General features: G+C 29.7%; 2 protein-coding genes across 2 annotated transcripts; both read right to left on the bottom strand.

Moving 5' to 3' along the window:
* Nucleotides 1-5485: 5485 nt before the first annotated feature.
* On the bottom strand, nt 5486-6405 carry LOC148199742 (uncharacterized). Its single transcript, XM_088114373.1, has 2 exons — nt 6147-6405; nt 5486-6060 (listed from the first exon to the last, which is right to left on the bottom strand). The coding sequence occupies exons 1-2, from the start codon at nt 6318-6320 to the stop codon at nt 5572-5574; spliced, it is 663 nt and encodes a 220-aa protein (XP_087970499.1). The 5' UTR covers nt 6321-6405; the 3' UTR covers nt 5486-5571.
* An 8656-nt stretch (nt 6406-15061) lies between these two features.
* LOC148199741 (uncharacterized) lies at nt 15062-16175 on the bottom strand. Its single transcript, XM_088111795.1, has 2 exons — nt 15896-16175; nt 15062-15758 (listed from the first exon to the last, which is right to left on the bottom strand). Exons 1-2 carry the CDS (start codon nt 16061-16063, stop codon nt 15234-15236), a joined length of 693 nt encoding a protein of 230 aa, XP_087967921.1. The 5' UTR covers nt 16064-16175; the 3' UTR covers nt 15062-15233.
* Between the last annotated feature and the right edge of the window lie 1194 nt (nt 16176-17369).

Raw genomic sequence — 17369 nt, 5'->3', positions numbered from 1 at the left:
GAAACGTCATCGGTCTAGGATCCCCTCGCCGCGACCTCACCACCACCACGTCGCCACCTCGCTGCGGCCTCACTACGGTCTCGCTACGACCACGCCGCGACCTCGCTGCGATCTCGCCGCGACCTCGCTACGATCTCGCCGCCACCTTGCTGCGACATCGCCGCCACCTTGCTGCGACCTCGCCGCCACCGTGCTGCGACCTCGCCGCCACCTCGCCATGCCTCGCCGCACTCGCCGCACTCGTCTGCCGCGGTGAAGAAGCTTTATGCTGCTTCTGGGTTTCGTAGAGGATGTTGCTTCTAGGTTTCGTAGAGGAGAGAAAAGAATGGAGATATACCCAAGTCGAAATTAGGGTAAATTACCCTTTTGATTTCGGAATATGCCTCGGTTGGTGAGAGGACCGAGGTAGTTGGACAATTTCAAAAAATTACAGGAACATTAGGTTTCGGTTTTGCTTTTAACCGAGTTAATTTTGCTTTTATGCTTCGGTTCTTTTGTAACCGAGGCGTATAAATTCGTCAAAATTTAAAAAATGCCACCGTCTCTACATATGCCTCGGTTTTCTAAAAACCGAAACGTATAACCCATTTTCATATCTCTTATTTGTACTAGTGTAAAGATGAAAAATGTGCTTTAATTCATATGACTTTTATATTTAATATGTTTTTTTTTCAATTCAGTATGAATTCTTAATTTTTTTGTTATTAATTTAATTTTCATTTTATTTTATTTAAAATTATACCAAGTTTCATCAACTTGATGTTAATATTATTTAAAAATTAATGAAATAACTATGTAAATAATGACATGACTGTATCGATGTCGCTCATTTCATCCTCTAAAACCAAATGATACATTATTACATAAATGAAAAAGAGACAAGAATCTTGGGTTGTACATTAGAACATAATCGAGGTTGTATATATTCTCGGGCTTAAAGAGAGAAAACTAAAATGGAATGGAGAAATAACAATGCAAAAGAAAATATCATCGTCCACTCAAAAATATACGCACAAGAGAAACATCACATTACATGAGGAGATTAAGGATATAAAAGTTAAAGTGACTATGTCTGAGAATCTATCCCATCGTAACATGCACTTCAACAGAGGTCTTATGTTCTTCATCTGTCTGGTTGACTTGTTGTTTATGCTATGCTTGTTTGGCACAGTTTCAGTGTTGAAATTTTTTAGAAGTCTCAAAAATCAATTTATAATATATACGTGACGACAAATTTTATTTTATAAGTCGATTTTATGGAGTTAAATTTAAGCTTAAAATCCACTTATTAACATGTGAATTTGGTTGAGTGTTTGTACGAAAATTGTTAAAAAATAAATTTTAAACCTAATTTAATCTCATAAAATGTCTTTGTAAAATGTAATTTGCCTTTATTTATATATTTTAAATGTGCAAGCATAGGTAAGTAAAGATTAGAAGTAAAGAGACTGCATGTAGTTGCATACAGTTTAATCTACATGCTGAGGAAATAACACACAACATTAATAAACAGTGAGGAGTGCACGGAAGCTTGTGTGTTGTTGTCTAGTTTTTATGCAGGTTTTTCATGATCGGTTAATTTGGAAAAGGATTCTGAATAGAATCTGATAAGGAATGTAAGTATGGACAATCTGATATACTGCTAAAAGGGAAGAAGTCCAATGTGTCTCAATCGGTATAAAAGAAAACCACTTAGTTGAAGAACTTGTTTATAAAGTCAATGCTTATTATTATGCAGATGATGAAGGATCAATGCTCGCAACAGCAACAATTCTGCAACTGTTTGGTGGGGTTGGTATGCATAATGTGAGGGTTCTGTACACGTAAATGAATATCTCTTGTATGTATTTTGTTGGGAATGGTATCATGTGTGGGCAACAATTTAAGACTATGTAAATTTTCATATGTAAACGGATTAATATTCATTTTCTGATAAAAAAACATTGCACTTCAACATGTATGAGTTCACCATTTTGTGGTGGTTGGAAACATTTCATCACTCGACCAAAGCGTTTATCATAAGATATGCAACACTATTCTTAATTTTGGACAGATGCACATTCTTTTTCTCACTTCGGGATGTTGTAGGAGGTTAATATTGTAAAAAGTACATGATGGGATATTGTGATTAAAAAACAATTAAGAGGTTAACAAAATAAAAATTTGTAAAGTTAATAATATTGGTTATGTAGACTCTTCTCTTTATTTTTTTTTAGGGTGAAAGGATGACATTGATATTCATTTGACACATATTGTACAGGTAAAATAGTTATAAAAGAGTGGTCTTTTTGTATTTGTAAAAATAAAAACAATAATGAAAGTAATGTCAAATGAATATAAAAAATTTGTGTGTGTCAAATTATTACAAAATAATGTTATTTTTCCACACATTACATTCATTTGACAACATATTATAGGAAATAATCATAAAAAAATGTATTTTTGTATTGAATAATGGTATGATTACACACTTTTTGATTTATTTGACACATAATACAAAAGTAAAATAGTCATAAAAAGAATGAATTTTTGTATTTTTTTTAAGAAAGAAAAGAGTAAAAAGTAAGAAAGAATAATGTTAAATGAATGTAAAACATTTATGTGTCAAAAATATCATCTTTTTTTGTATTTATAAAAAAAATGAAAAGTATATTAAAATATTTTTGGATATCAAAATATCATTACTTTTTTTTATGTTCTTCCTCAAATGTTAAGTTTGGTAGTAAAGGAAAATATAAGATATTATAGTGTTAGATTAAGTAAGGAAAATTGGATAGATAAAGTGAGACACAATCTACAAAACTAAAGAATTTGGTGGTTACGATAAAAAGGTCATCAAAGTTCTCTCGAACAAAGTGTTTGTCATAAGACATGCGACTATTCTTCACTAGAAAGATAGCTTTTTTTGTTTTCTCACTTCGAAATGTCGATAAGAGGTAATTTTATAAAGTATATGATGTGAGATATTGTGATTAAAAAACAAGAGGTTAATAAAATGAAATTTTTTTGATATCATTAGTCTAATAAAAAAATTTATATTGACTTTTTCTTTATTTTATTTTTTATGTTCTTTCTCAAAATGCCAAATTCAGTGGTGAAGGATATAAGGGAAATGTAAAGGAACTTATTGCAGAGTTGAGGAAGTGAAGGGAGAAAGGTTATATCGATGAAGTGAGACGCAATCTATAAAACAAGAGAATATGATGGGCTAAAAATAAAATACTTGAAAGTTTTCAACGAAACACTAGTCGTAAAATAGAAGTGGCGACTTGCAAAAAATAAAAACAAAGATTTGTGAAAGCAAATGTTGGAAGTGTGATTTCAAATATGATTGTTGACGGTGAAAGGATTAAAGGAGGTTGAGATTTCAGAGGATATACCAAATTGATTTGATATAAATGTAACATATAAATTGAACAAAAGGTAAATACGTTGGGAAAACCCTAGCAATAGGGATCAACCGTGGTAAAAAATTCTCTAGGTTATATGAGAATTCTATGATAAAGAAAGGTCATCTTAGTGCTTGAGTATGAAATTTTAAATGTAAAAGGAGTGGTTTGAGTGAGAAAAGTCTCGGTTAAAAATCAACTTACGTAAAAAAGTGTAGAAAATATAAAAAAATAAACCTTATAGGTCAACAAATAATTGTCTTTTTTAGAAAGCCAACTCCATTGAAAACTCTACAATCCAGATATTAATACATAGTTAGGAAAATCAATTTCAAAGGAGAGGACACAAATTTATTCTGGTACAGCTTTTTCATTATACCAATGCATGTTGTATAAGAAAAGTTATGTTGAACAAAATAACACCGAAAGTTAAGTCAGGAGAAAGAGGCATCCAAATAGATAACTTTATGTTTGTTATGTGCGAAATGGTGGAAGAAATATTTAATAATTTCTTCTGTACTTGTGTTTATAATAAGTAGTATATAGAGATATAATATAATTATGTGTGAACTAGAATGGTAAGATATTATTCACTTTGAACCAAGTTTTCATGAATTTTATAATATCATATCAAAAAACTTTTCATTATAGAAAGTATTTTATTTGTATATAAATTTATGTTTATATCTTGTTTTATCCGATATAAGACTTTGTTTATATCATATCACATACACTTCTATATATAAAAAAGAAGAGAGAATGATATAAAACACTGAAAATAATGTTTGTATCTAACTTCTATAAAGGTTTCTTGAAACTATATCACTTAAAAAAAGAGCTCTATTCACTATGAAGAAGTACAAAATAAATAGAAAAGATGGTACTATAAATGATAACTGAACTCCTATGAAAGAAAATCTTATGCTAGGGAATATAGGTAGCAGTATTTTAATAAGTGTTGCATAAATGGTGTCTCATAAAATTTGGTTTAGTCCCATAAAATTATAATGTACTCTTTGACATAATACAATTATTGACTTAGCTTTTATAATTTGAATTTTTATTTGTAATATTTGGAGTTTGGTTAGACATATTGTTTGGTTGAATAGGTAAAAAAAGAATCTATCTTTTATATGCAAATATTATGCTCGGTGTTAGAAAAATGTAATTAAAGTAAGCTTACCATGACAATTTCTATAATAAATATCATGTAAAGATTAGAGCACTTCAAAATATTTTATTTATAATATATAGTCTTATTGAATGATAAAAATAAAGCAACATACACAATAAAGATATAAATATAAAATCATAAGAATGGTATCTTTAAAATGAAAATGTAGAGGGAGAGAAATTTTTTCTAAACATGTCTAAATGCAAGCTTGGATTACCAGAAAAAAAAAAAAAAAGAATGCAACTTCTTATCTCTCACTGATGAATGAATCCTAAAACTTGTATTACAGGGTTGTAGGTACAAATTTAGAGTACCCTAAAGGGTATTTTATTAGAGTATTCTAATGGGATCTATGAAAAGGTGGAATTTATGTAAGCCATAGACTTAGGAAGAATAATATTAGGCTGGCCATGCACTACCAATTATCAAGAATAAAGTTGCTACTACGGGAAGCATTTTCTCAAATCCATAGATGAATTTCGAATTATAAAATATTTCTGTATTCAAATGTACCCCCTAAGCCTCAGAAAATTATCAAATAGTCCTAAAAATTTTGTATCATCATATAATACAAGTCGAGTGAGATTTTGCAGAATACTTCTCGTAATACAACTTTCAAGTCAAACTTGAAAACCTAGTTCAAAGGGTGTGTTATTAGAACTGTTAAAAGAGATCACTCAATCTAATTGTCAAAACAACAAGTGAATTATTTAGTGATTCAAATCAATTTAACTCAACTATTCATGAGATTAAAAAATTTGATTTCAATCCAACCCATAACATATTAATAGGTCAAATGAATTAGTTCACTGAAAAAAATTATAATTTTTTTCTTTAATTCAATTAATTTCCTTTTTTTTAATTTTAAACGTGATAGTATAATTAGAGAGAATAACAAATGATACTTGTGACTTTTTGTATGTAATTGAGTAATTACGGTTATATTTTATTATAAATAGTAATGACTTTAATTGTGCATCATACATTAAAACAATAACTAAAGATAGTTTATTTTAAAACAACAAAGTCCAGCTTATGAAACACCAACAACATGGCAACAGAACAGGAGAATGCCATGACAGGTCCAAAGATCCATAGAAGAAGGAAAAGTCCTGTGTGTGAAAGTCTGTCTCCCACAATATTGAAAATTGAAGCTTTTCTCAATAGATCAGTCAGATGCTCTGGAGTAACCAAGCTGATGACATGCTGTGGTAAGCAAACGAGGATGCTCAACTGGGTGAGAAACCCAACTGATAGAGAGTAAAAGAAAAAAGAGAACAAGAACGTTGTAAAGATGATTGCATATTTTAGTGCCACAACGAATTCGCCTTGTCCTCCGTAAACTGAATCAATTAGAGGCTTCTTCACTCTGTAAGTGCTGCTTATCATTGCTCCAAGCCCACAACACAGAACAATGCTTGTGTTCGCCATAAAGATCGATCCCATCATCATGTTCCGAACACTTTGCACTGCTACAATGTTCTTCTTTTCAATATCCTTCCATATACACAACAAAACTTGAAAATTATATGAAGAGAATGATTTTTGATTAATTTACAATATGTAAAAACTCATATATATACCTTGATAATGGCAGGAATCCACAAACGGCGGCCATCGGCATCTATTCCGAAGATGGTTAAGGAAGGTTGTGTCCTTACGTTGTACCATAACCAAACATGGTAGATAAGGTTTATGAGTAACCCTAAGGGTATAAGCGTCACATCCAGATAAAATGTTCTCCATTCCATATGCATCTATATATGTCTACCTATTTCAAATGAGTCTTTTATATTTTAATTTTGGTGAACAATGCCTCTCTCTATATATATGTTGATGACTTTGTCTTTTTCTTCTCCACCAATGAGTTGTGAAAGAAGCTCCTTATTATATACTAGTAGGGAATTTTAACAACTTTATATATTCCATTCTACTTTATATATTCTCTATTCCAATTTTGTTTAACAAAAAGAGAGAAAGTGGATCTTAGCATTATGCGATGATTCCGAAATGCTTTGGTTTAAGAATAAACCTTCGTTTTAACTCTCCGAACATGCTTCCCGTAGATCTATTATAGCTTATATAATATTTTAGCTCATTTCTTTATTGAATAAATTATGGATCTTAGATGAACCAAGACCCATTTGAAATTAAAAGATTACTAGTTTGGCATGGATTCTAGAACGAAAATAATAATTATAATAAGAAACCATAGATTAAGTACAATGTATCCACAATTAATCCAAACCAGAGGTATATTGGCTACCTTTTTTAGGAATTAAAATCTGGGTCTGAACCCATTAAAGATTATTAGTTTGGCATGGATTCTAAAAGTGTGCTAGGATATTGAGATAAATATTCTAGATGAAAATAATAATAAAAAACATAGATTAAGTACAATGTACCCACAATTAATTTAAAATTCGAGTGATATTAGTTACCAATTTTTAGCAATTAAGATCCACGTTAAGAAAAACTTAAATAATATATAAAAATATCATAAATTCATTCTTTTATGTTTTAAGTTGAAAACATGTCTAAAACTATTATAATTAATTGAAATAATACCATATTACTGATGAATAACATGTATTCTATAAAAACTATTTTGTGTTTTGAACGGATTGAATTTTAAGTAAGTCGTATGGTCAATGGATAGATCAAATTGAAAAAAAAAATCTTCAAACCGATATGTTTTTAGTCTCGACTCTCAACTGGTCTAAAGAGTTCGATACTAATACAACAACACAATAATATTATGAAAGTTATTACGGAATAATTAAGATAAACATAATTAAATCATGTTTGTGTTAATATTAAATCATAATTAATACAACACTCACCAATCAACCTTATAAATAAGTAATTATCAAATGTGAGTTTTTTAATATTTTATTATATGTTTTTTTTTAAAATTGATATAACTAAACAATAACTTAAATATCGAAATTTCTTTTATAGGTATCTTTCAACTTTACAACCGGAATAAAAGTGAAAATAATTAACAACTCGAACTACTGAAATGTTAAGTAAGAAATTTGTATCAACATAACTTTTTTTTTAGAAAAACTTTTTAGGTATAATGATAAGGAATTTTCAATTTTCTCCTATGACATTATGTTGGTTATTGTTCCAAAGGACGTCCATGTTACATATTCGCAAATTTGTCCTTTACACACCTAACATGACATCACTGTATGTGTGAAGCATACCACTCACATTATTTAATGGAATTTGGTTCCCTAATATTTTTTAAATCTATGTAAAGAATCTCAGTGTTTACTTTGAAGAGAACAAAATTAAGGAACAATCCAACAAATACTTTGTAGAATATTCAGCTCAATTTTTTGTTAAACCATTTAAAAACGGTTAAAAAAGGAATCTTTAGTTTTTTGTTCGATTTCTATCGAATCTTCACGATAATTTTTGTTCCATAATATTCCTCATTTTTTTTCTTTGGCAGGCAAAGTGTACCTACCATGCATGTTGGTTTATAACTTATTACATTTATTACTATAGTACTACCATCAGATTTTCAGATGTCCACAAATATTCTTAATTACAAAAAACTTGTTGTGCTTAAACTAATGTTTTTCGAGATATGATAACCTTTTAAGATAAAAACATAACTCTACATTTGGAAAATGTAGTTCTTGTGACCTTTTAATTCTTTGGGTTAAGATGAATTGCGGAATTATTCTCATAGTGTCACTTAGTACACTAGTGTCTATATATATATATATATATATATATAAGAGTTATTTTAAAATAAGAACCTGAAAACTTGAAAAGATTATATGTTAGAAAGATAACAAAAATATCAAATGGAATTAAAACACAAATAATTTTTTTCTTATACAAAAAGTATATAAAATAATAGATGCACAAAATAGAGAAAAGAAAAACACACCGTTTTGTAATGTGAAAAAACTTCAATACAAATAAAAAGTCCATAGATATAATTCGATAAAACACTTTTAATAATAATAATAATAATAATAATAATAATAATAATAATAATAATAATAATAATATTGTTGTTGTGGTGACGTCATCGCCTATTGCCACGTTTACTGATGTTACTATTGGAGTTTCAGTTTTGAATTATGATCACACGGTTTTAATCATCTTGGTCAGACGACCACTGTGTCGTCAATGACAAATTCATTGGAGCTCTTACGCGCTCTCAACGCTTTGTGAATCTGCTCTCTTTTATGTCGCACGTGTGATACGTCTCGTCTCCTCTACTCTCTTTTAAGGTTTCTCTCTCATGTTCATCCATGGCTTTTCACTACGTTTATTAGTATCAGAGTCATGGTTAGAGTCTATCCTAGCGAGTTCTAAGTGGACATTCTATTATTCTGTTCCACCCGCTATCAGGTCGTTATCGGACCACCCAATTTTTATTATCATGCACGAGATGTCTATACCTCGACGTGAAGGGGGTGTGTTGGAAGTTCCACATCGACTAGAGATAAGGCCAAATTATAATATATAAGTGAGGTGCAAAACTCACCTTACAAGCCGGTTTTGTGGGGTTGAGTTAGGCTTAAAGTCCACTACTAACATGGTATCAGAGTCATGGTTAGAGCCTATCCTAGCTAGTTCTAAGTGGGCATTCTATAGCGGGTCGTTATTGGACCACCAAATTTCTACTATCACGAATGTCTATACCTCTACGAAGGGGGTGTGTTGAAAGTTTCACATCGACTAGAGATAAGGCCAATTCATAGTTTATAATTGGGTGCAAACCTCACCCTACAAGCCGGTTTTGTGGGGTTGAGTTAGGCTTAAACTCACTTTCTAATATGGTATCAGAGCCATGGTTAGAGCCTATCCTAGCGAGTTCTAAGTGGGCATTCTATTCTTCTAGTCCACCCGCTATCGGGCCATTATCGGACCACCCAATTTCTACTATCACGCACGAGATGTTTATACCTCGGCGTGAAGGGGGTGTGTTGGAAGTTCCACATCGACTAGAGATAAGGTCAAATTATAATATACAAGTGAGGTACAAACCTCACCTTACAAGCCGGTTTTGTGAGGTTGAGTTAGGCTTAAAGTCCACTGCTAACATGGTATCAGAGCCATGGTTAGAGCCTATCATAGCTAGTTCTAAGTGGGCATTTTATTCTTCTATTTCACCCACTATCGGGCTGTTATTGGACCACCCAATTTCTACTAGCATGCACGAGATGTCTATACCTCGGCGTGAAGGAGGTGTGTTGGATGTCCCACATCGACTAGAGATAAGGCCAATTCAAAGTTTATAATTGGGTGCAAACCTCACCCTACAAACCGGTTTTTTGGGGTTGAGTTAGGCTTAAACTCACTTTCTAATATGATATCAGAGCCATGGTTAGAGCCTATCCTAGCAAGTTCTAAGTGGGCATTCTATTCTTCTATTCCACCCGCTATCGGGCCGTTATTGGACCACCCAATTTTATACTATCACGTAGGAGATGTCTATACCTCGGCGTGAAGGGGGTGTGTTGGAATTCCCACATCAATTAGAGATAAGGCCAATTCATAGTTTATAATTGGATGCAAACCTCACCCTACAAACCTGGTTTTGTGGGGTTGAGTTAGGTTTAAAAACTCACTTTCTAATAACGGTCTCTTTTGACCTCCCTTTTGTCAATATTGTGTTTGACTCGTCCATGTATGTTTTTCTCGCGTGACAAAAATGGTTTCTATTAGTTTATATATAGCATACATAGTGACTCTTCAACAATTACCTCTTTATCCACTGGATGTCAACCATTCGTGACAAAAATGATTTCTATTAGTCTTCTGGATTAATATTTTGTCTTCTATGTCGTCTTTGATCATTAAGAATTTTGTGTCACTCAAGTGCAGAAGCATATATTTTCACTAAGTCTTTACGGATTATATTAGTAATAAGTTTGGTGCATAAGATTTGTATACACTAGCTTGAGGAGAGTATTAGATATATTATATCCTTATACTTATCTTTTATTTTTAGTTTGTTTGTTATTATTTCTTATTTGTATTTTGGATTTAACCTATATTTCTTTTATTATAAATAGAGGATCCTAGGTATATATTTAACACAAGAAAATTAATCTGATACATAGTTTTAACTATATTCAACAACTTTAATTTTTTTTTAAAATCACATATATGTTTTTAGTAAATGAACTTACATTTATAATTCTAATAATCAAATTATTAAAATAACTTAAAATAAAAATATTTTTTATACAAGCAAAGCATAACAAATTTATAGTGTAAAAAAATTAGAAAAAAATTTCTTTTACTTAACTAGTCATATTATTAAAAAATCTCAAAATAAAAAGATAATCATTTAAATTTTAAAAAGCATACAAAATCTGAAAATCCCAATTAATCAAACTATTAAAAAATATAAAATAGAAAGATGTTTATATAAAAATTTAGAATACATAAAAAAAAAACTAAAAACATTACAATAGAAATAACTGATACGAAAATACAAAAGTACGAAAAGAAGGTAGAAGATGTATGGAATTGAAAACAAGAAGTTTTGTATAGTAAATCCAAATTATGTGCAAATATATAAAAAAATTAAAAATTGTATATTCAAAACATAATTTCTTTTAAGAAAAAAAATTGAAAATGTTCTTTAAAAATATGATTTCTTTATCATTAACTTAAAGTCGTGTTTTCAAATTCTTTATTTTGAAATCATGTTCCTCAGACATTATTTATCCATTTACATAATTTTTTAAAATTTATTTATTTCAATAAAAAAAATTACACTTATTTAGTGAAAAAAAACTCATAACTATAAAGCAGGGGCTTGTGTTGAGAGGAAAATAAAGTAAAGGAGGAAAATTTTTCAAATAAAGTTTAAATAAGGAGGCTTTAGTCAAGTTTGGATGAGATGAAGTTTGGAAACTTTTGGAAGAAAATATAATGCTTATTTCAAAATTTGAAGAGGTGACACTCAACATAGAAGTGTAGGGTTCGGTATTATGAAAAGCCTAACACTAGATCAATTTAATTTCACATTTATTTAGCATTTTGAAGCATTCTAAAGGGTGGTGTTGTTTTATTTTTGAAGCATATTCTCATTTATCATAGTTTTAGAGGTTGAGATTAAATAGTGTCTAGACTTTACACAAAATTTATTAATAAATTGAATGTAGAACTATTAAAATAGATGTGACCCATCAATCAATTTAAAAAGTTTGTGTAATAGGTTATGTTAGGGGAGAAAAGTGTAATTTAAATTGAATTGTTTTTTTACTCTACAGTTTGCATAATTTAGTCAAACCTAATTCATAATAAGTTTATGGATTAATCCATTTTATAAAATAATTATTATATTTTAAGAAATAAAATTATTATAACAAACGTATTAAAACAGTATTATATGAATATCTCTATATATTATAATTTATATATCAAATAATTAAATTTCAAATGAAACAAAATGTTCATTAATTAAGGAGGATGAAGTCAACAAAAACATCATTTTCAACATAACCTCCACCTTGAGGGAGAGATGAACACGATTGAGAGGATTAGTAAGATATAGATAGTTTTACACGTTAAATATATTTTCACATTTTCTAAACATGTTTGGCAAAAGAAATGAGGAAATAATATTTCAAAAATGGGGGCAAAGGGGTGTTCATACTAAAGAAGTTGAATATATATATATATATATATATATATATATATATATATATATATATATATATATATATATATATATATATATATATATATATATATATATATATATATATATATATATATATATATATATATATATATATATATATATATATATATATATATATATATATATATATATATATATATATATATATATATATATATATATATATATACGAGTTTGAGATTTTGTGGAGTGGACTACACAAAAATATAAGAAAAATAGCCTGATCATGGTGACTATTATAAAGTTCATGTTAAAGTGGGAGAGCTATGTAGATATATATAGCTTCTCTACTTTCTTTATCCAGTAATGAAAAATTAGGGTCCTTAAGTAATCATTCTAAAATAATGAATTATCTATACATATCACTAAAATAAAAGCAACATTTAATATTAACCAAAAATCAAACTTAACAAAAAAATCAACACAAATTAATTAATAATGTTAGATTTGGATGGGATATAAAATGAATTCTAAGTTCATAAATGTTAATTTATTAATGCAACTTTCAAGAGTGATGTTATATGCCCATTTAAAATAAGATTGATTAAGCTAATTTCAAATTTTAAATATATCAATATTTTTTAAATTTTTAATAAATTAACATCTCAATTTGAATAAATTAAAATATTGTTGATTTTGAATAATAAATTACTTTACTGTAATTAAATAATTTATAATATAGTTTATAATTATTTTTGTGTGCTCATTCAATCTCTTCTCTCTTTTTCTTTTTCAACTTCTCTTTCTCCTATATCTTCTTTTCTTTTCATATTTCATCTCTTTTATAATAATTGCCTTTACTTAAATAAAATTATATTTTTTAAAAAAAATCTAATCAGAAAAATTTGCCTTTACTTAAATAAAATAATATTTTAATCTTTTTAATAATTTTTATTTTTGTCTACTACTTAAAATATTTTTTTACCAATAAATATGTTATCTATAAATATCATTTTATATTACTGTTACCACTAAAACATTTTTTATTTATTACATTTGTCAAATCCTACCTAAACTTTTAGAAATTTACTTCTAAATCCATTCTAAATCCCTTCAAAAAAAATAATACATAATTTACTCTCAAATCCCCTCAAATTCATCCACCCCATCTTCCTCTCCCTCTCCCTCAAATTATATCCTTTAAGTGAACACACCCTTAAGATGTATTCATTTTTTAAGATGGATTTGAGGAAGAGTGTGTAAATGGATTTGAGTGGATTTCACAATAAAGTGTGTTGCTCTTTTGAAGGGATTTGGAGGTAATAGAGGATGAATTTGAAAGTAAATATCCGAAAAATTTATGAAGAATTTGACTAATGTGATAGTTTAAAAAATGTTTTAATAGAAAAAAATGTAGATTACCAAATTGTTCTTAATGTTATAAATAATATTAAATGATATTTATGAGTTACATATGTTTTGAAAAAATTATTTAAAATTATAAAATTAACAAAAAATTAATAAATAAATAATACAATACAATGTCTCACGGAATTGATTCCAAGTTCTTCCCTGTGTGTTGGAACTGATTACGTTGTGGCTGGAATCAGTTATGCCTTACTGGAATCGATTGCAAGCTTTGCAGGAATCCATTGAAAACTTTATTGGAATCGGTGGCAAACTTTGCTGGAATCGATTCCAGTTTTCGTCTTGCTACATGGTGGAATCGGTTCCACCTGAAGAGGAATCAGTTCCCTCTCATTAATCTTCAATCATGAGTTCTGGTACATTTGTTTCTTCACCATCATAGAAGCTTCTTCACCATCATAGAAGCTGTAAATGATAAAATATAAGCAGCTCGAAAGCTCGGTAATACATCTTGCCAACACACCTCACAACCCCGCAGCACAACTTAAAGCTTAGCAAGATACCTCACATTTTGGCAATACACCTCATAGCTCGATAATACATTTCTTACTGGTGAACACAAAACTATGAACCATGAATCACGCACACACAAATATTTTTATTATTATTATTATTTATTCTTTTTCTTATTATTATTCTTAATAAAAAGTAAACCAAAAAATAATCTCCTCTTTCTCTCATTGGAATCGGTTTCAAGGTTATGGGGATTAGTTCCCTTTTGCTTTTGCACTTCATGGAATCCATTCTAGTCTAGTGGGAATCAGTTACCTTTTGTTTACTTCTTCATCTTCAACCCTAACCTCCATCTATCACCTCAATTGTTCTCTTCTGGTTACTCATCAATCACACAAACACACAAAATTCAACCCAAGACAAATAACTCACCCCAAAGGCATGAAGAAAGCGTGTTTTAATTTAAGGATTCTCTACCAGACCGAAAGAGCAACATGTTCATGAACAAACAAAATTTAGGGTAAAAATATATTTTCTTACATAATATCCTCAAATCGCACAATTGAGAAGAGATAAAAAGTCATTCAATCCTGCAGATCCTTATTTTCTCTCGCTTTCAAATATGTAAATACGAACATAATTTCATTTATTAAAAGTGTTAATCATTATATCTGTAAAGAGAAAGAAAGAATGAAAAGTAAAATAATAAATGTAAAGTGGATGTAAAAGTTTGTTTGGTGTCAAAGTAATAAATTGTCCTTTTTATATTTACAAGCTCACTATCCCCTGCTTTGAGAATGTTACCTCCTCGTTTTAATATCATAAGAGAGTTAGAGCTATGACAGTAAATGTAAATTTTTTAAATACATAATGTCATGGATCTATTTCATTGAGCAATGAAAAGATCTTTATAGTAAAAATATTATACATTTTGTTATGGCCAAATGAAAAGATCTTTTAGTGCCACACAGAAAAAGCTTTGGAAACACATAAAAGGCTAATGGTAATCTTATTCAAAGCCACTTATCAAAAGCCATTTTGAATTATTTCGATAAAGCTTCTATACTACCTTTACATTACAAGTTCGAAACAACACATACGCAACAATCTTATCTATTCCATGTTCTTGGTCTTGGCTGAAGCGAACACCAGGAAATCAAGCTAAGTCACTTTTATCATTCACCACCATCTTTACTTTCCCACAAACAAAGTCAAGGTTGTAGAACACAGGCAACATGGCAACAGAGCACAAAAGAACAAGCACTGGCCCAAAGATCCAAAGCAAAAGAGGAATTGCTGAGTAGAAGATCCTGTTCCCCACAGTGTTCAACACAGTTCCCTTTTCCAAAATCTCTGTCAGATACTCTGGGGTCACCAAGGACATAGCATCTTGTGGTGTGCAAATAAGGATGCTCAACTGATTCAGGAACCTTATTGATAGAGTGTGGCAAAAAAACGAGAACAAAAATATGGTGAGGAGTGTCACATATTTCAGTGCTATCATGAATTCACTGTGAGCACCATACACAACATCATCAAGAGGCTTTTTCACACTGTAGGTGCTGCTTATCACTGCTGCCAAACCAGCTGAGAGAAGAATGGCTGTGGTGGCCATAAGGGTTGATCCCATAATCAAGTTTCTAAGACTTTGCGCCACTAGGATGTTCTTCTTTTCAATGTCCTGCCATGAATACAAATATAATAAGACAAACTGATACATATCATTCTATCTATGGTTTCATTCATAGTAACAAAGATGAAACAAAACTCTAAGTTTAACTTTGTTGTTGAGGTTTTGATGGAGATGATTAGGTTTACCTTCAACATGGTGGGCACCCAGAAGCGTCGTGCATGAGCATTGATTCCAATAGTGGTGGAAAAGGGTTGCGTGCGAGTTTTATGCCACAACCAAAGATGATAAGCAACGTTTACCAGATATGCTAATGGCACAAGCATCATATCAAGATAATACGATCTCCATTCCATTGTAAAATTTCTCTGCTATTCTCTCTCTTTTCTATGCTTAACAGGGTTATGTGTTGTGAGTGTGTGCTTCGCTACTGCTTCTATATATGCCGTGATCCTTTTGGATTCTTTCTCCCAGCCAGAAGGGTTCTATATATATAGTGGAAAATCGTGTGAGTGGAACAACATCAAAAGCAAAAAGATATGTTGGCAACCAGAGGCTACTGGTGCTAGTGCTAGTGCTTCCTCAGAAAAATTATTTTAATGAAATTCTACTTTTATTTTAAATTAATGTTTGAATATCTGTATGTTAAACGGTCAAAAACAAAAAGAAAAACTCTATTAAAATATAATCTATAAAAAATAAAACAACGTTTTATTGGAAGAGAAAAACATAATTCTTAAAAATGGCATTAATTGAGCATAGAAATTTCAAAATCTTTTCTGTGCATCTTTCTCACATTCCGCCTTTTTGAATCGATAATCTACTTTACTTATTTCAGAAGATTTTTTTTGCCAAAGTATTTTATCTTACATCATATCTAAAATAAAAAATAAAGTGTGTTTATGAAAAAAAAGATATTAAATGATTATTCATCTAATTGTGGGCGCTTTTGAAATAAGTTATGATATTTTTAATTAATGTTTTCATATTTTTATTGTTTATTATAGCTTTTCTTACGTAACTTTTTGTTTTACAGTCTTTTATTTTTATTCCTCTCCTATTTATTCAAAAAGTTCTGGAAAAATACACGAGAGTAAATTAAAATTTCTCTGTTTTTGGAATCTAGGGACATTGGAAAAATGGAATCTAGAGGAATCCAATTCGAACTACCCACCCACCAACAGCGACCACTCTTTTCAAAACTAAACAGAGATCTTTTAAGTCAAGATTATGAACACTTGGCGTTTTTGAACGGCTGAGATTTTGCACAATTTCTTTCATATATGCATTAACTTAATTTAATAATAAACAAGAATAAAACAACAGCAAAATGTGATTTTAAGGTTAATTATATGAAATTATGACCCTTTATTTCCGTTGTTGAAATTGGTTTATTTGTCAAAAAAGTAATTATGTTCTCATATACCTTCTCATCTATGGAATTGTGGGAAACTGTAGTTTTTATATTAATTTCGATTCTAAATTTGCCAAGTGATAATATTAGTCAGTGTGTGAGGTATTGTTTACGAAATTTTGTCATGATTTTGTTGTTTATTTTAGAATATGAAATTTTATCATGATTTTATTTTTAAAAGATATTTCAAAAAATAAAAAGATGAAAAAACATTTAAATTATGCTTTATCTTGATTCTTAAGCGTAAG

Source organism: Vigna umbellata, chromosome 4 (assembly GCF_029865625.1).
Source record: "Vigna umbellata cultivar VRB3 chromosome 4, Vumbellata_1.0, whole genome shotgun sequence".
NCBI lineage: Eukaryota > Viridiplantae > Streptophyta > Magnoliopsida > Fabales > Fabaceae > Vigna > Vigna umbellata.
The sequence above is the reverse complement of the archived record's forward strand: the minus strand, read 5'-3'. Positions and strand labels throughout refer to the sequence as shown.

Coding starts and splice junctions, on each gene's coding strand:
- LOC148199741 (XM_088111795.1), bottom strand. CDS start 16,063: ATGGAATGGAGATCGTATTATCTTGATATGATGCTTGTGCCATTAGCA. Junction 15,759..15,895: donor GGGTGCCCACCATGTTGAAG/GTAAACCTAATC, acceptor TATTCATGGCAG/GACATTGAAAAGAAGAACAT.
- LOC148199742 (XM_088114373.1), bottom strand. CDS start 6,320: ATGCATATGGAATGGAGAACATTTTATCTGGATGTGACGCTTATACCC. Junction 6,061..6,146: donor GGATTCCTGCCATTATCAAG/GTATATATATGA, acceptor TGTATATGGAAG/GATATTGAAAAGAAGAACAT.